The sequence below is a fragment of the Numenius arquata genome, chromosome 2 (genome assembly GCF_964106895.1).
Source record: "Numenius arquata chromosome 2, bNumArq3.hap1.1, whole genome shotgun sequence".
In the NCBI taxonomy this organism is placed as follows: domain Eukaryota; kingdom Metazoa; phylum Chordata; class Aves; order Charadriiformes; family Scolopacidae; genus Numenius; species Numenius arquata.
Window position 1 is genome coordinate 92,446,779 of NC_133577.1, and position 22,200 is coordinate 92,468,978.

The 22,200-nt window shown below is 40.0% G+C and overlaps 1 protein-coding gene across 1 annotated transcript in view; it reads right to left on the reverse strand.

Moving 5' to 3' along the window:
• Positions 1 to 22,200, reverse strand: part of TPH2 (tryptophan hydroxylase 2) — a 50,877-nt gene that overhangs the window by 23,626 nt on the left and 5,051 nt on the right. The window contains exons 3-8 of the mRNA XM_074167983.1: positions 21,049 to 21,232; positions 20,840 to 20,940; positions 17,670 to 17,737; positions 12,319 to 12,515; positions 10,399 to 10,534; positions 4,831 to 4,957 (exon numbers count right to left, since the gene is read on the reverse strand). Of these exons, the coding sequence (XP_074024084.1) occupies positions 4,831 to 4,957; positions 10,399 to 10,534; positions 12,319 to 12,515; positions 17,670 to 17,737; positions 20,840 to 20,940; positions 21,049 to 21,232 (813 nt within the window). The remainder of the gene's footprint in view (positions 1 to 4,830; positions 4,958 to 10,398; positions 10,535 to 12,318; positions 12,516 to 17,669; positions 17,738 to 20,839; positions 20,941 to 21,048; positions 21,233 to 22,200) is intronic.

Here is a 22,200-nt window from a genome sequence, read left to right on the forward strand (position 1 = left end):
CAGGTGTAGCTGGAAGAGACTCCTTTGCAAGAAACTCCATTATGTCACCACTGGACTTAGGGTATTCACCGTGCTCAATCTTGGCATTCCTCATACAATAATGGCATGCGATTGGGGTACAGGAAAAAGACCGAGCAGAGATTTGAACATTGAACTTCAATATGCTCAGTGAATGCCATAGCTCTTGGGCTCTAATACCAGGTTTAAGTTGGCCAACACATAATTATTTTTATATAGCAGAACAGCTTCAGCAGGGGAGCTGATCACAAACTTAGCACAGTGCTTAGCTCACTGTCTATCATTTTGCAACTATAAATGAGAAACGTTCAAGCAGTCTTGATTTATTAGATGCACAGTGGGAATCTTCAAAATCTCAAATATTTTCATAGTTTTCCTCTCAGCTCCATTTGATCATTCATGGAGGAAAACAGTAACCCAGTTCACAAGCTGTACTTATGGCCTAGCACTATCAATAGCCCCTCTGGGAAATCTAATCTGTTGTTTGTGAAGATGAGAGACTGTAACAGTCTGCTCTGTCTAGGGAGACCCCGAAGGCTGCATCTACCTGAAGTTACCAAATGCAACTCAAGCCTTTGTCTGTGATGCTCCTGTTTCTTCCATTCTGGTTATCTCCTCAGCAAACATAATGTGTAATTGTCCTGAATTATGTGCCAGTTGTTCAGCATGGGGGAAGAATAGAATGAAGCCAACAAGACCAGATAATGTAGATCCTGAGAGGACACAAGCAAGTACGCTCATATGAATTACCACCGACTTCTCCCAGAGAGGCTGTTCTGAATGTTATTTTTACCCCAGTCTATATATTTAAAATATTTTGTTTGTGATATGTATACAGATCAATTAAAGTCAGCTTTAGAAAGAAACCATTGGCTTCAGTCATCAGCCAGGCAAGGTAAAGCATTTAGATTCATAACAAGCCTGAAATGCATTTACAAGACCTCATCACACATCATTCCTTCAAATCCAGAAGCAACTATTGTGTTTTTCTGCATAAAGGCTAGCAAAAACAAAAGAAATTTCCTGATTTCTACTGTCCCACACTGTTAAAATACCAGAACAAATATGAAGAAAGATTAAAAGGCAACAATTTTACAGTCCTAGAGAACTGAAGCTTTAAACATAACTTCCAGTAAGAAACCACTGGGAAAAAAACACCTTAGTGTGACTAATTAGTCCCTAATGGCCAAATTCTTAAACGGAAAGATTCGATGATAAACTGCATACAAACCACGCAGTTTGTATGCTAAACTCCTCTTTACTGAATCAATACCAGTTAGCTTGCCCCCCTGAATTTTTTATACACAAACACATCCTATACAGACTGCATTACTAAGGGACAACCTGAACTGTGCTGAAACAGCTCAGCGGGAGCTGGGAGTCACTTCTGCTATTAACAAGAGAGACAGGATCCTGCTTATCAGCTTGCAATTTTACAAAGACAGCTGCTCTCCGGCTCCCAAGTCCACAAATTACAAGGTAATACTGAAATGTAAACCGACGTATCTTTCTTGTACAATTTTCCTGACAAAACCTTATGTTATGTGCTGTTAAATGCGTTGTAAATGATATATCATATAAATTAGTTGGAACACCTCATGTCAAATCCTCCCTACAGCTTATGGTTTGATAGGTAAGCAGAAAAGATATCTTTCTTTATTTTTGTACTATGTGAAAGTAGAAAGACCAGGCACGCTTGAAAAATCAACTCGAAAGCATTTTCAGAAAGTCACACAATGTAGCACAAGACGTTAGTGATGATGATGATAATAATAATTAGCACCCAGACAGGCATGGGCAATATTATATTTCCCCAACTAGTAACAGAATTATACCACACGACAAGAAAAAAGTGGATTGTGCAAATATTTTGTTTTGTTTCACTAATGTATCTCTCAGTCAACTGTTTTTTGTGTTTTCCCTCTGTCTTGCTCTCTTAAAACACTGTAAAGAAAACTGCATCTCTCAAAAAAACACTGCAAAGACAGCTGCTTGGCTCTTTCAGAATTCCACGGTAAGAATGCTTAAGTAAGAATGCTTAAGTTTAGAAAGGAGCAGAAGCCATTCCTTTCTCCTTGCCCCAATCTGAGTGCCAGACTCAAACAAGAGGATGAGGGGAGCTCGCATCCTTCCTTTTCAACCCTCTTACCGTGCAGCTGGCCAGCACCAGGGCCTCTGACATGCTCTCCCATTTAATCCCTGCCCTCAGCGGGGCTGCACAGATGTGACTAATTGCAATTTAGCAAACACTTCTAGTCTGCTCAGGGACCAGGCTCCGGCTCGCTTTACCATCCACCATGTCAGCTCTGCAGGGACAAAAGCATGAGCACGTTTCCTTTGCAGCTCAGGAGTGACAGGGCACAAAGGGCAGATGTATAAAGGCTGATACGTGGTGTCTTTTGAAAGCAGAATGGAGTGAAAGATGATGAGATCACCTGTAATAATTCTTCCATTTCTGATCTGAATTCCTAAGAGGCGTTTTCCTCTCTTCCTAAAGCCGTTGTCCTCCCTGTAATGGCTCAGCTGTTAACATCACTATCTTTTGAAACAGGTCATGCTAATGGCAAGCTTGCTTTGGGCATAATGCTTTGAGCTCATTAATATGCATGTTCTCTCTCCGTTCATTTGTTTCTCTATTTCCTTTGAAGTTGCCTTGCTGGAACCTGCACTGCTTTTCTGTGTTAAGACTCTTGGCTGGCATTTCTCAGCTCGCTGCAGTCTCTGGTTGTTATCTAGAATAGAAATGGGACTGAATGTTGCAAAAGTCAGTTAATAGCACCTCAGGTGACATTTGGTGCTCAGTTGAATGAATTTCTTGGTCTCCTCACCCTCACCGCTGAGAGACGTTCTTTCTGCTTGCTCACAGCTCAACTGTTTACATTGCAAATTTTAGGGCAAGTAAAATCTCTGCATTTGTCAAGCACCTGCCCCAGGGGAGTACAGCTCCTCATTGTGCTTCTACAAAAAATTAACACCACCTGGGTTACCTTAAGTTTCTCTCTGAATGTCTCTTCCACCTGAAAGAGCTATTTCCAGCATGGGAGGAGAAATCAACTTTGACTCAGATATCAACTTCTCAGTGTGATAAGGGAAAGTGATTCAGCTGTCTTCTTTTATTTTTGGCTTTGTGATTCAGGAGCAGCTCATTGTTCGGGTGACACAGTCAGTCATAACTGGGAACTTGTGTGAGGGGGTGGAGTAAAAGCATTTATGTAATATTCAGAGGTCACTTTACATTAATATCTCTCCCCAAACAGATCAGTCCCAGCATTGTCCTCTGCAACAAGCCCGTGTCATCCAAGTTTATTTTGGGGTGAAAGACTTGGACATACTGTTTTCCTCAAAGGATCTACAGGGACAGCCAGTTAGCTAGCTGCTCTTGAGGCTGCAGGTTGTGACAAGGTAGGTTTGCTTCCTACTAAGTTCCTTCCTTGCAAATGTGCAAACAGACACACAACTTTCATGATTCTTCCATACAAACAACAGTTTCTTCTCAGCAGACATCCATTAGAAAACCAAAGAACACACCCTGAAGCATGTGAGAGGAACTGGCCATGAGCAAGACATGGAGCCTGTCTAACTAAGGAGTGAGGCCCGTTTGATTAAATAAATTTGGTGGCTGCTTCTGGAGGGGTCCAGGAGAAAAAGCTAACAAAGGGGTACAAACTCCTTTTTTGGCAGATGGAACTCTAAGCCACTGCATCAAAAGTATTACAGTTTAATTGAACCTAGTTTGAATCTGCCTTCAACACTATGTCCAAATTATTCCCAACCCTTTAAATCCCAACTGCACTTCTTGTGTAGAAAAGCAGTAGTATGCTGGATAAGATTGAAAGTAACCAATTCTTTTGCTGCTTGTCACAGAGTTTTTCATGAGATAAAATATTTTTTTTTAACACAACATAGTTCCTTAAATTATTTGCAGCATTAGTTTTAAGAGGATCCACAAAAGGAAGCGTACAGTAAGTTAAAACAACTGAATAGAGCGAGTGGTATAGACCAGCGTCACCAACCTGTGTCACGATGCAAAGGGGTGCATACAAGTTATTTGGAAATGGCAATTCAGCAGGGCTGACAGATGGGCAGGAGCTGAGAGTCCTGGCAACTTGACAGGGCCCTTCGGTACAACCTGAGGGTCCCTCACACGGGGGCCAAGAAGGCTCCAGTTGGGTGGTCAGTAGCATCTAACATCTTTAACATGGAGCGCCTTCCAGCTCACACTACCTACTGGCATGTGCCTCATTTGATGCAACATAAAATCCATCTCACAGGCACTGGCTGAGGCACTTGACTTACGTCTAGATCTACTGCTGCACAGCCCTGCCCTATCTCCAACAGGAGCAGCAGCAAGGATGCGACATCATCTCAAAATCCATCACACACTACAACACAGTGAACAGCTACAAAACAGAACAGTGTGTCTGGAAGAGCCAAAGTGGCCACCTGCGGAGGAGCTAACAGTGTAGAGCTGAGAGCACATACCAAAATGTTAGGGTTTTGGGGCTTTTTTTTTTTTTTCAAAATTACCTTGCTTACTTGTTTTCAGAACCTTAAAGGAGACAAAATCCATCTCAGCTAGCCCTGAAAATTGGTGGTTATTGCACATAAAAAGTAAAAATGACTACTTGAGGACTAGTGTGTTCAGTTTTGTTCTTATTAAAAACGGAAGAATACCTAAAGCTCTGTGATTGTCACATCATAGTCATCTGCAACCTGAAAATGCCAGCAGCTGTAATAAGACAATGCACATCACTTCATCAACCAAAGAGGAGGACAGATGAGAAAGCATGCCACAAAAAGATTTTGACTCACAGTGGCTAATTTCTGAACATCTTCATCAGATGCTCCCAGTGAAGCAAGTCCTATCTCTTGTGAAAACTGTGCAAACTTGGGATCAGCAAGTAGAGGCACGTGTCCCAAGAGTTCGTGGCACGTATCCCTAAGGGAATGGAAATGAAGAGAGAGTCATTACAGAAATTCATTCCATAATCATTCCATAATTAATTTAATATAAGCCATTTTACATGTGTAAATGTTTACCTCTACTTCAAAAGTCTTAACAGGAACCATTTTTTTTTTCACAGAACAGTTTTTCTTCCCTACGTATGGTTCTGTAGAAACATCTGGGTTTGCTTCTGTTGAACGGGTTATACGTCATTTAACCCCACTTATTCTGTGATTTCCCCATCATTTCCAGATTGAGGGGGACAGCTTGAGCACTGCTGTCTTCCAGGCTTAGTACCATGAAGACTGAACTGCCCAAAGGAAAGCCAGATGTCTCACAAGTACAGTTTTCAGCATTTCTCTCCATATTAATCAAGTTCAAAATCCCACACATTCCCTCCTCCTCTTCTCCATTCCCCTTTCTGCACCTGGGTACAGCTCCACAACCAAACATTTTGCCACTTGCCACTAGAAATTCAGGGCAATATTTACAGAGGCTTCTTTGTGCTTAATTTCTCATTTAGTCCTGGCTACCTGCTGCAATTACTGAGTACTTTTGTTACACGGTCCACTTTTCACCAAATAGATTTCAGAAAAAGCAGAGAACCCGAATCATTTTAGAAAGAACTACCGTCCACACCTGTAAGTGCATTATTAGTCACAACAAAGTGCAGATATAAGTGTACAAAAAAGTGCTAACCAACCTAAGAAAAGTGCACATGCATCATCTACAAAAGCTCTCAAACAATTTCGAAAGTTTTGGTGCATTTGTTCACAGAAAATAATGGACTTGGGTAGTAAAGCTCACTTTAAAAAATCGGATCTGACATTTCCTTTGCTTTTGTCTCTTCAAAGACGTTTCTCTCTTTTTTTTTTTTTAGCTGTAAACAAATGTTTTAAAGGCAGAGAGAAAACATCAAGTTTTCTGCCTTCTATCCAAAATCATCCAATTTGTCTTTTATAAACTATTTTTGTTCAAAAAGACACAGAACCTGACACTTCAGATAAATCATGAACAGAAAAACAACCCTCTATATAATTTAAAGTCTCCTCACTCGGTATTCTTCACCAAGAAGCCTGTGCCAACTGTGTCTACATAGATAGTAGTAGTTTCTGAATGCATGCAAATGAAGATTAGCATTTTTGGCATTCCCAGTTTGCCTAACCAAAAGCTTACCAAATATTGTTCCAGTATTGGAGGGTTACATACAAGTCTCTCTTTTCAGTCCAGATGGACTCACTGACAGGCGCTTGCCAACATTTGCTCATGTTACATTCACGCTTTTTGGCGAGACAAGCACTGCTCTGAAGTTGTACATGACAAGTTTGAGCCAACCTCATATATGGAGTAATTCACTCAACAGTACAGAATAATTACCAAATCTCATTTCTCTTCCTTCCTAGACATCCATATTTCCCAAAGAAGCAAGGGAGGTAAGCAGATACTCTTGTGCCTGGTGTGATAAAACAAACATGCTCCATGGACATTGACTGGAGATTCAGTTGTAGCAATATAGACTGAGTGCTCAAATTTACTCTGCACCAATATTTTTAGTCAACACCCATAAAACGTGTTTGATACATACTGCTGGTTAGGAACAGCATCAGACATCATACTTGCATAAGGAAAATGGTTTGCATTTGTTTTCCACTGCCTGGTAAAGCTTGTGCTTCCTCCTGAAAGACAGACTTTTCCTCCCTTGTTCCTACATAATTGCATATCCTTTCAGAGCCTGAGAAACTCCCAATTTCTACAAAAGCGGACAGTAAGAAGGGTTTCCTTTTATGATCCCCACACCTTTTGGTGATGCTCCGAGTCTTGCAAGATGATCAAAGTTCCCTATCACAAGACCCATAGCTTAGATACTGCTCCATTCCTCACTGGAGCTCAGACTTGAAAAAATTGGCTGGCTCTGCATGGTATCATCCATCTCTTTGTTCAGGAGATGGTTTGAATCAGTTGAGTGGGTAATCATCAAAGGTTAATGACCCTTCTTTATTTATTCAGTTCCAGTCACAACAATTTCTTCTGTCATCTCCTGAAAGCTTCAGGAGATGTATTGCTAACAACACAAGGGACAGCAGGGAAATGGAGTCTGCAGTCAGATAGATACACCCAGAGAATTCCAAGTACCAAACAACTCACTGGAGGAACCAGACACCTCCAACCATCACTTCCAATACATGGGTGGAAGTGGGGGAAATGGGTGACAAAGCCCTTTCTCTGAAAGTCCAGAGCTCTAACTCCACTTTCCATCTTCACTAGAGAAGTAAACACCGATTGCTGAGCACTCCACCTATACTGCACTGCATCACTCCACTCACATATTTAAGGTAACTTCATATCAGTAGTTCAAATAACGAGAGCAAAGAAGATATAGTGGGACTAGCTTCAAGTAAGCACACTTGCCTCCAGGCAGGCTTCTACAGCAGCATCACCACTATCAGTGTCTACCGCCTGTGCTGAGGGAACAACTTCCAGACACAACTAAGTGAAGTGTGCATTGGGGCACAAGCTCTTTGTGTCACTTCCATCCTTGCAGACCAAATGACCACAAACAAAGCCTAGTCCCATTAACTCTCCTGGGAAAGGGGAGGAGGGTAAAGAGGCAGAAGATATTTCTCTCATGCCTTTAGCTTGTAGATTCTTCCATTAAAACTACGCAAAGTAGTATTTTGAACATGGAGTTATAGAGAGGGGAGCTTAAAGCAAAAACTTATGAAAAAAATAATAAAATAATAATAAAAGATTTCAAATCTTCCAAGCACAACCATGATCCAGCATTTGGGATTGTCACTGGAGCCTCTTAGATTCCCTGCCAGTCTGGCCCTTTATAGATAGTCTAAACAATATAATTCTTTGCTTAACTACCAAGGCTGGATTCTTTTGTTTTGTTTTATTCAGAAAATAATTAAGTTCCTTTAATTTATTCACACACATTGCTCAGAGAAAATAAGATTTTTCGTAATGCACTTTTCACAGCAAAAGATTTTTCTCGGAGTAAATTAGTTAGCAGAGCAGAGGAAATCTATATAGCTCTGTGAATGTAGTAGAAACATAATGAAACTCAGGAAGAAATGTTTTAAAATGCATATAGTAGTGATACAGATCAAACCAAATGAACTCTCTAATTTGTATCTAGCTCTATAGCCTGGCTGTTAAATCTGATGGAAAGCCCACTGAAGTCAAAGGGAGTCTTTTTACCAGGTTTATATCATTGAAATGCAACATTCAGCAAGCCAGGGACCCGCAGCAAACCTCGTTATGGCCCCATATATCAACCAGCAGATCTCAGGGCATTGCAGCTACTGCGGAAGATGAAGAGCTGTCCCCACTCAAGTCAGTTTAGTTTTGCTGCTTATTACAAAAAAGCCAGGATTGCACTTTACATTTCTGATAACACTTACTATATGCTCTATCATATGAAAAAATTTAAACACATTTTAAAAGGGATTTTCAAAATTTTCCTATGGAGTTCCTGATAGTACAGAATATTTAATTTATGTGGTTTCTGAACATGCAGGTCTGCAGGAAGAGAGTAACATCATTAGAAAATGACAACTGCTCTGTTAGCAGCTCTAAATATGACTAAGACTATAACCTGGATTTTTAAGTTCAGCCCAAATAAGGGATAAAAACCTTCATTCTAATTGAACTTGTATTACTACATAGTGACTTTCCAGACACAATGACCAGAAAGGTTACAAAAAAGTAGTTGCCGTTACTACTAAGGATTAGCTATAATATACTGCATAATTCTGAACATAAGCAGCATCCTGAAAACTAAAAGGTGTCTCAAATACACAAATCAACAAACCAGAGAACATCAGCAAAAACACAGACACACTTGTTTCCTGGAACACAATCCTTTCTTTGTTCATGTTGGAGTTATGTACCTAAATCCCCTACCAATAGATGAAAACGTTCTCCTAGTTTGTACTAAGTTAATAAATGTCATTATTCTTTTGCTGAGCATTGGCAGGTGCTGCAATTTGAGACACTGGCTTCGCACAGGAGAGGAAATCATTGGTGCACAACCTGATACTTCTTAAGTATAATCTCTTTTTTTGAAATATCTAGAGATATTTTTAGATAGACCAGAAGAGGTCCAGCATTACCTATTCAAGCCCTTCTTTCAGGATTTTACAACACAGCAATTTGCCTACAAATTGAAGAGATTAAAGTTCTAATTACAGAGATTACAGAAGGGAGGGAGTTCCTTCAGGGATTACCACTTCTTTCCCATAAAAACATGCACACAAAACTAACCTTATACAGCATTTTAGTGAATGCTTTGCCTAGTTCACACGTTGAGGAAGAGCAAGCAGATATGTGTATAACAGCACCACCTGGTGACTCCTGCCAGAATAATGTTAGAGCATTTTTAGGGACAGTTTACTATGCAGTTCCATTAATCCTTTCATATCCAAAAATATTATTCCATGGTTTCAGCAGTCTATTCATTAAATCAAAGTTAGGTGTGGGTCCAAGTGTTTACAGGACTGGAGCTGAATGTGTATATATATATATATGTGAAACCTTTGTGTAAATTTTGTCAAAAATAAAATACACCAAAACAGTACAAGGTGTATAAACAACAGTTACAATTTCATGCTAACCATCTGCTGACTGATGCACTGCGAAAATGTCACTCCTCTGGTTACAAGATCAGTGGATGCCTTTGGTGAAACTACCTCCCTATTATCTGACTGTCATGTATTGTTCTGTTATTACTGCACAGACCACACCATACATAACACAAGACAAGAACAACAATCGTTTCGATCTTTTTTTTCCCCGCTTTTGATCAAGAGAGCAAATGCCAAAATATTTCATCCAAACTTGCAGTATTCTGTTTTGGAAAAGCTGCAATGCTGTCCCATGAAAGTCATAATTAAAGTGTCTCATTTCTATCATGTTCCCTGTAAGAGGCTTCATATCTAGTATCTCCTCTGGATGAGAGAACAGCACCTCTTGACTTGCTTACATTGTGTTATAGGAGAGAAATGAAGTTCAGTTGTGGAGTCTGGACCAAAAAACATAAATGAAGATACAATTTATAATTCTGAAAGCAATTTCTTTCAAGGGATGCAGGGCTTTTTTTTTTTCCAATTTCTTTCTTTACTTGTCCATGTGAAAATGAAATTTTAGATACTTTTTCAAAATGTTTAGTCCAAAACTCCATTTTCCACTGAAAAATAATCCAGATGGAATTTTTTGACCCAACATATAAATAGCCCAGTTATTTAAGTAACAAGTCCAAAAAAGCCTTTGAATTAAATTCTAGCTCACCAGTGCAAAGGGTTTTGTCATGTGTAACTACATTTTTACCTTTTGGGGAAGGTTCTTCTTTTCAATCTTGGCAAATTCAATTACATCTTTTAAGAATCCAGCAATCATATTTTTTCAGCGCTAAAGCAAATGTAGCAACTTACGGTTCTGGTGTGTAGAGAGGATCTGAGCCATGTCGTATGTACTGAGTACAATGAAAAACTCTGTATGCTAAGCCAGCTAAAAAGTCCCGGGGAGATAGGTAACCAGCAACTGGTCTCACTGTGAAGCCAGACCTTTCTGAAAGTGAAGGAGATAGTAAAAGACCAAATTATATATCCCTACATCCATTTCTGAGGACAGGTAATGATCTATAACTAATTATTCTACCAGAAGCACGACACAGATAATATCTTGGTTGAAGATGACCACACACCATTTTCACCTATTATGTACAAGAACTATTTTGCATTTATAGCATACGTTTAATGAAAACAGCTTGAGTTATTTCAAAGTTTGTTTTCATAACTTTTTATAGAAAAGATGGTAAGGTACCATAAGTGATGTTCTCAAATCACCAAGTGTCTGATTTTCAAGTCTAGTACCAAACAGGAGAGAAGTTCCCAAAACAGAAGATGACTTCTGTAAAATACATTAAAAACTAACGGAAAAGAATAGGATTAAATCAAATCTTTCCTTATTTTTACAGATAAAATACCGTTTCTGACAGTAAAATACCAACTTTCACAGCTGAGGTCCTCATTTATTTAACAAAGAGTTCCTTTGTCAGATTAGTCCCAGTGAGGAATTATTTCAGACTCAGTGACTTTGAAAAGGACATTTCTCTCCCAAATTCATTCTTTACTCTTTCCAAGTGTTTACAGGAGAACGTTCCAAGTTTTTCTTCAGCAGACACTACTGTTGTCGTATTTAGTCTGAAAACGTATTTCTGAAAGAAGCATGAGGTTTTGAGTTTCTAGTTAGAGAAAGAACCTGTACACTTTGGCAGCATTCCTTAGAGACCGTAACACAATAGATGAGAGACCCAGAAGGACACAACCAAATTCAGGAGGTGATGAGTCAGTTATTAGTAAATGCAGGTGTTTCACAAACAAGTTAAAGATGAAGCAGGGACTGGGGAAAGTAAGCTTTTCATTACAAATTTTATATTTCTCTTAGTTAATAATTTTTCGTGCACATTTGGGACAAAACACTTTGCTATGTTCTGTCATAACACTTAACAGCACATAGCGGTTTTTTTCCTTTATAATGTTTTACGACCTGAGCTCCAGAAGCTCCTGAGCAAGAGGATTAAGGAATAAATAGATGTATCTGAAGGGACACCTGAGAAGAGAAAATCTTAACTGAACTCTTTGGCAGTTTTTCCTCTAGAGTTAAAAACTGCAGGTTCACGTCTGCCACTTCTCCTTCTATTTGGGATACATTTCCATTACAGATGAAAAAGAAGGGTATTTTCAAGCTTAAATATGTATTATCCTGACCTCTTAAAAAAGAACTTGAAAGAAAAGTACCAGATTACCTATGGAGTCCCATTGAGTTTTTTCAACATACAAATATAATGACTAGCTTCCTGAGGTCTTGGGCACTCAGGAAAGCCTCAGATTCATCAGGCTGTACAACAATGTGCCAAACATGCAGTTCCTCTTTAAATTCAGTTATTTTGGCATTTTATTCCCTCTTTTACCTGCCTGGATATTTGAGGAATGCCCACTGCAGTTATCGGAACACCCACACTGTGGCAATAAGAAGAGCAGAGCTAACTCTGCTCTTCCTTTTCATTGTACTGAAGGACTTTTCTCCCTGTGAAAGATAGTATCATGTGATACGTGCTCAGCTGTTTAATTCTTCTCAGCTTCATACCTGCACGTTCATATATACAACTGTCTTGACCCAACAAACTCTCTGCCATGGAGAATTTCAAAAACAGAATGATACTTCAAGCTAAACCAAAATCCACTGACAAAGCTGGAAGTCTTTTCATTCAATGTGCTTTGTATTTCGTACTAAGAGAAATAGTTTTCTTATGAAACTGTATCTATTGACAAACCAAATATGAACCTTACCTTTAAGAAAAATAGAAACATCTTCTAGCTGAGGCACATTATCCTCTCTGTATCCACAGTACTTGGTCAGTAGAGGAAAGTTTTTTAAATATTCACGACAGGCATGGGTGGGATAGAGTTTACTGAGTTCCCTAAATACCACCCCCCATGTTTTAATTTCTTCAGCTGTGTACTCCACTCTGGGAATAGGTTGACCACTGTAAAAAATAAATTAATATAAAATATATTTTAATACAACCAGATTTGAGACAGACTGTGGATGGCAAAATTTCTGTGAAAAGTGTTATTTAAATAAATAAAGGCAGACAAAGACTAATAAATTATTAAAAACTGTTTTTAAATGACAGGTGCTTTTTTCTTAGAATTACTTTCTGTTAATTTCTGTTAGACTGTAAATATTACATTTGTTTCTTAAGAACTGTATTTCTTATTAAGCAATGAGATTATTTCTTAATCTTTGTACATATCATAGTAGAAGGATGGCTTTCTTATATGCCATGTTCCTATACCAGAGTAATATTTCTCCGTTTACTGCCACTGATGCCTTTGTAACTGGTTAGCTGAAGATCCTGATTAAGTCTAACTTGTAGATTCAGTAAGACTATCAGCAGACTGCATGCTCTATGCATTCCTAAATATACATAATGTTCACACAGTATCATTACCTAGAGTTTCACAAAGTGTAGACTAGGCAATTACATAGATGTTTAGAAATGTGTGGATCCAATTAAAATATGTATATATATGTATATTGTTTAGACTGTTGCTTACATGTGTAGATATGTTTGGAACCCCAAGTACCTGCAGGACTACATCATGAGGAAGCTCACCTCAGAGCCAACAACAGCCTAGCCCAGGTGAAACTAAGCCTCTAAATAATCTCTCTCCTTTTTTTTTTTCCTTTCTTCTGTACCATTCCTCTGACTCCTCCCCCTTACACAGATATACAGAAATTGCAAAGCAGGAGCCTCCCAGGGTACCTGCTAATCTGTCGCCAACATCCAAGATTTGCCTTGAGTCATTACAGCTAATTCAAAACTGACTGACAGTGTGAAGGGTATGAAGGGCTCCTTGCAGTTTGCACCACCTTGTATTTAGCTGTAAGGAATTTTGCATGCCATGGTCACATGGGTCACCATCTCATGTTATGAATTCCTCCTAGAACCTTCATAATCTTTCTCTGGATTTAATGTTCACAATCTATAGTATGTAACCTGTACAAGCTGCCTTCTCCTCAGGCATCCTCTTTTCCCAGACTGTAACGAAGTACAGATCGGCAAAGGGATTCACAGGATCCCCTCCCACCCCCGTCAGTCCCTGTCCCCCACTCCCCTGGCACAGGGCCGGCAAACCTGGGCGCTCCCAGCCCCCAGTGCTGCAGCTTCCCCAGTGTCACAGACAGCAGCTGAACAGGCGGATCGGGCACGGGGGATCTCACTGCAGCAGGAGAATTATTGAAAACTTACTATTTAATCCCCTTGCCTTCGACGATATCGAAGTGTGTTGACCCATGGCAGTTATCTGTCAGTCAAAGGCCAGTTTGTGTGAGGCACTCATACTTGCTAAGGACTCATGGAACATCCAATACATCCGCTAGTTCCCCCTCAGCCACTCTTTTGCAGACATGACAAGAACTGCCACACATTTAGCGAAGCATTTCCCACCAACAGAAGCTGCACTGGATTCGTGCCCATTCTGCGGCGGGAGTCAGCCCTTCAGGTCTAGTCTCTGTCTTCCCCTTTTCACTTTATCAGCCTTACGCTGCCTGCCAGCTCACGGAAAGCACAACACTGCTATTCTCAATTGCACCGTACATGACAGATACAAGCAGGTTGCTACTCCATCCACCCGGCGTTGCCAGAATACTGTGCCGTAGCCTCCTCCTTCCTCAGACCTCACCTCTCTACTACGGATACTGCCAGTACAGGTCAGCACTGGCCCAGCAAAGCTGAAGAAATCTGTGCACCAGTGGAAAAACTCAGGTTTCTGTTTCGCCCGTCGCTAGAGAGGTATAAACACAATCAAGGATGTGAAGCTTGTTCACTGCTCACTAAAAGGTTTCTAACTTAGTCATTGTTTCAATTAATTCATTAGCACTGAAGTAAGGTTCACTGAGCATTAATTCCTTAATAGGATTTATGCCTAGGAGGGCTGATCTTATTTCCAGCTGATCATGATACTGCTTTCTTTATGGGAAGGATCAAGGCAGCCTGACTTGAGGGAGGACCTATGCCTTTCTCACTCAGCTCTGCAAATCTCATTTTTTCTCACCCTCGTACTTCAACAAGCAAGACCCACCTTGCGCTAAAACGTTTCTATCAATCATGGGAATGGCCAGCCTGCACAGCCAGTTTTCTTGTGGCTGAGTAAGAAGACTCTACAAGCTAACCTATCCCGAATTTTTATTTCCTCTTATTAAAATAGGGTCTTTCCATTTTGCCATGGTCATGAGCCATCAACTCATGTTATAAATTCCTTCTTAAACCTCGTATTTTTCTTCCAGATTTAATTTTCTCGACACTTTTGCAATCCCTTATCAGTCTCAAAGGACTAATTAGCAAGATTAACACATTTTCATTTCCATCATTAGGATGGAAGATAAGTAAAGGAGGGAGGAATACTTTTTTTTTGGTCCATTTATTTCGTACAGATGATTTTCACTGCTGTGCTCTATTAACATGTCTTTCCCTTTAACGTTCAGCACCAGCAAATATTTGCTCCTCCAAGTTCACTTCTTAGTGTTTTTCTCTCTCTCTCTCTCTCCACTACAGAGGCCTCTTTATGTTCAAGCAGAACACCTACCACTATAGAACAGGAGCAATTCATAAAGGAAATGCTGATCCAGGATTTTCAACTCAACAATTTTTTTACAGAGCCAATTTCTTCGCAGCCAGATTTCTTTGTTATTTTTTTTTTAAGGAAACAAGTATGGGTGGTTCAGGATTTTTTTTTCCATTGGAAAATGAAAAGGAGAAATGCACTAAGCCTCAGTAAATGATTAGGAAGATCACTTACCTGGAAGACACTGAGAGGTTCAAGGCAATGCTCAGAATTTATCCCTGAGGGAAGCAGTCCTTACAATAGAGCTTTGTGTAAGTAAGTAAATAGTCATTAGACCTCAGAAGAGGGTGTGATGAGACATGTAGTGTCGAGACACCTATACTAATTCTGAGCTCCCCAGCAGAAAAAAGCTTAGCTGTAGCAGCACAGAGTTCTCCCTGAGCTGATTTGCCTTTCCTCAGTGTGGCTTAGGCTGAGCTGCAGGATGCTGAGAGTAAATGTCTGCCCGCGCTGTCTCTATAGGCATACCCGGAGACAGACTGACTGTACAGCCCAGTAGATATGCACATCCCTGGGGTTAAGATAACCACTGCAGGAGACCTTAGGAGTATAAATGAGATTTTGCGATATCTTAGGTAACTGCCCTAACCACTGGCCTCCCAGCCATGTTGTGGTCCCTAGCTAAAAAAATATGTAAAGCATCTAGTTTTCCCTCTGCTGATAATAATAGGAAGAGTTTGAAATCTTTAAAGGTTTGAAAAGATCAGTGGGATAAAGGAGTACTTCTGAGCAGTTTTGCTGAAGTCGAGACCTGGCCCCCAAATAACCTCTGGGTTGTTTGATTTTTGTAATGTGCCTGCAGAAATGGTTCTTGAGCCTTCAAAATCTAAAGAAGGAAAAGGTCTTTTCTTTATCTATTTTTCGGGGAATATGCAGGATTACTCTATGTGATTTCTGTGAAAAGACATTTCTCACTGCTTTCAGGGTGAAAAAAAAAACGCTTTGTAGCAGAAGACCAACCACTGCTTAGTGAGCCAGCTGCACGATCTTTCCAGCACTTAGGCAGCTGAGAGGAAGGAGGCAGGAAGATATTTCCAGCAACTTAGCAGCTGCAAAATGCACAGCACTACTGCTACCACCATGGGTAAATGGACAACTATCTGACTGACTTACTGAAAGAGCTCTAGGAGCGCACACAGCCTGCCCTCATCCACAGGTACCTGCTTGACATTTCACACTGCAATAAGTGGTAGGCAAGAAGCCCTAACTCTACTGCAAGCATTATACTGAAAAAAAAAGATAATAAATCAATCACCTGTAAACAAACAAACAAATTGTCTCAATTTACATTTGAAAGCTGGCTAAACTTTGGACTTACCTAGTCAGCCTAGGAAGCTTCTCTACCAACCAGCACCTGCCACTAGCAGGCAGCAGCTCAGTGTGCTGGATGAATGTCATGAGCACCCAGCTAAACAAATGTCACCGTGGGTAGAAAAAAGGGGAACCAACACTAGCACTTACACATTTACTAGACTGGTAACAGCTTACCAACAGGAATGGGACAAAAGTAAAAAACAAATATAATCAGGATTATATGGTCACAAAGCAGAGTTAATCCTCCTGTTCCCCCAGCCTTCTGCAGCCTGTATGCTAGCCTTATATTAAAAACAAAAAACAGAACTGAAAAGCCTTCAAAAATCCATTTTTTAATTGCTTCCTGATAGAATGTACCTTCTACAGAGGGAGAAAAAATTGTTGTGTTTTATATTCTTTAAACAATGTAGGTAGAAATCTCAAAGGAGAAAAATGAAAAACCTGAAGAGGTGTGGTAAAATGGAAAAGAACATGAAATTAGTATGTTCTTTCCCTTGAGAATGAGGGCTTAGGCCTGTTGCAAATAAAACCTAGAGTATGACTAAAATTAGTTGAATGCTTGTGTGACAAGAAAATTGCAACACAGTAGGTATTTGTAGGTAGCACAGAAAGTTTTCTAACTTCCAGGGATGGTAGCAAATCGCAAGTATTGACTTGACATGGGGGGAAAAAAATCGAAAGTGAGAAGACACATGCAGTGTACTCGTGCAAGGGCACCAGCTCCACCAGCTCCAGAGAAATCTACTGACTGAATTCTGAGAAATTTAGAGCTGTGTTGGCAAAATTGATAAAAGGCATTTTGCAGCACCCAGTAGAGTAAGTGCAAGAAAATAAAATAATTTTGTTTTTTAGTGAGCTCATCCAACTATATAGGGATGCTAGTTATGTGTGATTCAGAAGCGCATCAGTTTGTCATTAAGACCTGCAAGCATTTGTAAAAGAGTTTCTTAAGTTTAAGTAGCTATGAATAAAATGCTGAAAAGAGAGTGCTTACCTTTCAAACGCTTTACTTGCCTGTATCTGTACCAAAAACGTAACAGGATTTCAAGCATCAGGTTTGTCATTTATAGCCTACGCTAAACTAGACAAAGTTTAAAGGATGACTTTGTCTACTGTTAAACTTCATCCTACAGAATTAAGTAGAGCATGAATTCTAACTAGTCAGCAGCACAGGGAAGAATTATGCCAGTACTTACTATTTATAGCTCATAGCAACATCCACAAAGTACTTTCTTCTCTGTCGATAGACATTGTCTTTAAATCCCTTAAGCAAAGAAGAAGAGAGTAATTTACAATAAGGACAGAAAACTAGCTGTAAGAATTACAAAATAAATCATTAAAGTGTTTATTTAGTACCTAATTATATTGTATTTTGATTAACACTATCTACTGGACTGCAAGAGAAGATAAAGATTTCTTTTTTTTTTTCCCCACCAAAGTCCCATAGGAGTTTTTTCAAGACGGGTTTGTGCCTAGGTACAGTCATTCATCCAAGATGTTGAAAAAGGGAAAATTTTTCCTTGTCATTTCGTCTCACTCAGGTTTTCCTTGATCTGAATGGAGATCCACACAGGCAAAAAGTAGAATAATTTACCTAGCCTTAATACACCTTTCTTCTCTAGAAGAATCAAGTGCCCACAGTTCATATGCAACTAATTTTGAAGATGCTACTTCAGTAGTTGCCATCTTAATCAACGCATTAGGGACTGCACCATCAGCCTCCAGCAGCAAATATGCATATTGCTCCAATTTGAGTTACAGAGGAAGGGCTCTACCTCATGGGCTACAGTAGGCTCATACCTTTTCCATATTAAGGGCACAAGAGCTGTGTAACACGTACAGACCAACCAGTTACATCCACATCAAAACTAAAACAAGATCTCATCTATACCTATAAAATACATAGACACTTCAGGTTTTGGACTATGAAAAGAGTTATCTATTTTCAAAGCAGAACTGCCAGCCTCTTGAAGATGAAAAAGGGTAAAAAGTTACCTAAGTTCCCCAGTTAGTAGCCCAGAAAGTTTCCCCTAGTGAGAGCCGAAAAGTAAAATGCATTTTTTCCTTACTGCTCACATAACACAAACGCAAATCACTGAAGGGAATGAAAGGATAATGTCGTTTGATTTGAAATCCTTGTATGAGCTTCCAGAAAACCCAGAAGGCATTTTACTGTCCCATAACCAAAGCTGCGCTGCTGGGGCAGAGTGAGGGAGGACGTCAGAGGACTGCAGAAAACCTTCAAGCCTCCACTCCTACAAAGAAAAGCTTTTTGACTGGCAAAAATTTGCTGTAATCTGGGGGAGCCTCCTTGTCTACTTAATACCTTTCGACATAAGCGTTGAGTTACTCAGCTCCAGACCATTCAAGAGCTGAAAAGTGATGGAAGACAGAACAGGGGATTTAAAGGCCTGTCACGTGTCGTGAAACTGAGCCTGAAACCATTAGCCAATATGGAGTGGGTTAGGGCTATGCCGCTGAAGCGGTGCTATACTGGTTCTGTAATATGGTAATTCTCTTTGGTCCTCTGGCACCTACATGTCACCGCTAAGGAACTGGGCAGGCACCAAAAGTAGCCTTTGAAAGGCCAGTCACAGATTTTACATTTTTTCCCCCATCTCTAATACCTAGCATGCTGCATAGGCTAACAAATGGTGTGTAAATTATGTTTATACGAGCTCTCCCAAGTGTAAAATATATATTCATATAATGCAAATGTCTTTTTTCATTGTCTGTAAAACTGAAGGCAGATTTTCAGCAGAGCACTCAAGTATTTAATGAAGGCACCAGATCAGAACATAAAACAGTATCAAATGGCCCGTCACAGTCATCGACTCAAGGCTAGAAGGAGCTGCCGCTACAGCCTCTGTTTGAATCAAATTACTGTTAATGGTTGAAGGTAATCAACAGGCTTTTCCTTTCTGAGAAAACACGAGGTAAATCCCAGTTTTTCATCAAGAAGTACATGGCAGAAACCAGGACCCAGGAACTTGCTCCCCAACTGCGGGGCTGCAGCGTGGGAAGGGCTCACACGTGGTAACGGGTGGCTGGCAACCAAGCGAGGTCATGATGACTATTGTTGCTGATATGCAGGCAAGGTGACACCAAAGACAGGGACAGAGGACATCATGATGATGTCCGTTGGCTTGTGTGCACAGGCCTGGGGGTCTGTGCCTGAGCCCCCACCATGGCACGGCCCCTGTAGGAGCTGTGGAGCAGACAGGACAGGAGGCAGCAGTCTGAGTGCCATTTCTGCACCGATGTAGAGCCCCAAACCCAGGGCCACCAGCAGCACCTGCCTCTCCTCAGCCAAGGCAGTCACCAGGGAGGAGTCCACACAGGCACTGTGGTACCACAGTACACAGATGCATCACTAGAAAGTCCCCTACACCAAACTGATCTTTTTGCAGTCACTTACTCTTCAGGGGCATTTTTCACCATCTTGGACAATACCAACAAAAATGTGTGTGACAAAGAACAAAGGAGATTATCACCTACAGCTAGAGTTCAATCTGATTCTATTATAAGACAGTCTTATGGTCAGATATCTTAGTTCATTACCTACTTCCCTTCAGATGGAAGTTTCCTAAACACCCCTTTAACTCAGCCTATTTTACGAACGAATACAAGAAGCTACCACGACTATCTTTCAGCCAAGTGGCCCAAAGGTAGAAACTTGGATTTATAACAAGTGAAAATGTTGTAACACAAATGCTTGCAATCATCTGCCATCTAAAGACTGAGAGGTTAAGCATTTATGGACATCAGCCAAACGAAATAAAGCAATAACAAATCTGGTTTTCTGCCTTTTGCATTGAGCACTTGGCACTGCTGCAGATACAGCTTGTGTGAAACGCAGGCCTGTCTCCTGTCACCAAAGCCAGGAAACAATGCGAGACACCTTCCCATCTGCTGCATGCATGCAGAAAGAGGAATATGTTGCTCTGTTTTATTCTGCAATTCTCTCTTGAGTGCCCAAGGAGAATTCTTCATAATTCTTTTTTCTCTGACACCTAGGTTAATATCAGTTCTTACCTAAGAGTTGTGACAGAACTGCAGGTCTCACTGATCTACACTCTGAAAGCTTCTATCAACCAGTTAATTAAAAAATAAATAAATGAAAGCACTACAAAAGGGGACATAGTCGTTCAAGAGTGAGTAAGTTTTCTGGAGGACCTCCTTGTCGGGTGTCCTACTCCAGAGACAGAAAATTAATTCACTGAAAACATTGCAGAGAACTAAATCCCCATCTTCTGAAAAACATATGCTCAAGAAAGTACTTAGAATTGGCAGTCAACAGGCTTTTTATCTGAACGGCAAATAACCTGAACCAATTATCTTCAATACAATTTTATGTTACACTTACGGGGTGATCTGCATCCAGCTCAGATCCATACATCAAAACTCTCTGTGAGCACTTGTCTAATTCAGATATCTTCCTGGGGAACCAAGGGACACAGTCGAGATCTGCAGAAGACAGAATGTGAGTTGAATGCACTGGAGTGCAAGACTATGGAGATACTGAGAAATGTTTTGCACAGGTGTCTAGACCAAGTGATACAAAAGCAACCTTGCCTTCTTCATCAGTCCAGATGTTTTCTGGTGGATTGAGAGATACAATATTAGTTTGAAACTTGAGCAACTGGATTAGCTCATTAAATTCTTTCTTACTGCAGTCACAGTCCACAAAAATTTCCACCTCTGAGTTCCTTCTCTTCGATTTTCGTGATTCAATATGAACCATACTGACATGTTTCTCCTGTGGAAAGATGAAATAGCGTATGAAATGCAGACATACCAGTTAGAAGGGGAATATTGATGGCATGTTCCTCAGGAAAGTTTTTCCCAGTTATTAAAAGGTGTTTTCATTGAAAGTACTGGTTAGTGATGCTTAATAAAGACAAAAAAATCTGTATACTGAATGTAAAAATAATACTATTGTGTTTCATGAAGAAAGTTAACTAATGATTTAATTTTACCTAAAAGGCAATCTTTTATAAAGGAGAATATTACTTTATAATTTTCAAAAAGAAAAAAAAATTGTAACGCAGTTGTATATTTACCTTTGTTAAACATGAAATGCAATTTTATTAGGCAATGTGCATAGTACTACTGTTAATTTAACTGGATTTGAGTGTGTTTATTTGGATGCTATTAAATGTGAACTCCTTCAGCTTCTCTCATGAACGAGGTAGAAAATATTTCTAAGGATAACTATGTATCAGTCGTCATCCGTCTTTCTTGCAGCAACTATGAATTACCTGAAGTGGTGATAGTAATAAAATTAAAATCTAATTCATTTTATTATCTATTATAATGTCCCCATCAAAACTAAACACACAAGTGTGTGAATAGTTCTAGCATTAAAATTTTCCTATGGGGTCTCTCTCCCACTGCTCTGCCAAGGGTGTCATACAACGACAGATAACCACAATGTGTTATGGCTGACCTGATCTAGTGTTGCGATAGCCTTGCTTCAAAACAGGAGGTTGGACTAGATGATTACTTTCAACCAATATTTCTATTGACTCTTTGATTTGTCCTTTTTTTTGCCAGACACAAACTATCTGTTACTTTTCACAACTATCCTTTCACTTACTCAGGGAAGCCACTACAATATTTTTCAACTTCCAAACAGGGAGGACTCTGCACTTGTACTTCCACCTGCCTGCTTTATATTGCAGAAATGTCCATTTCGGGTGACGGTCTCCTCTGGTACAGGTGACC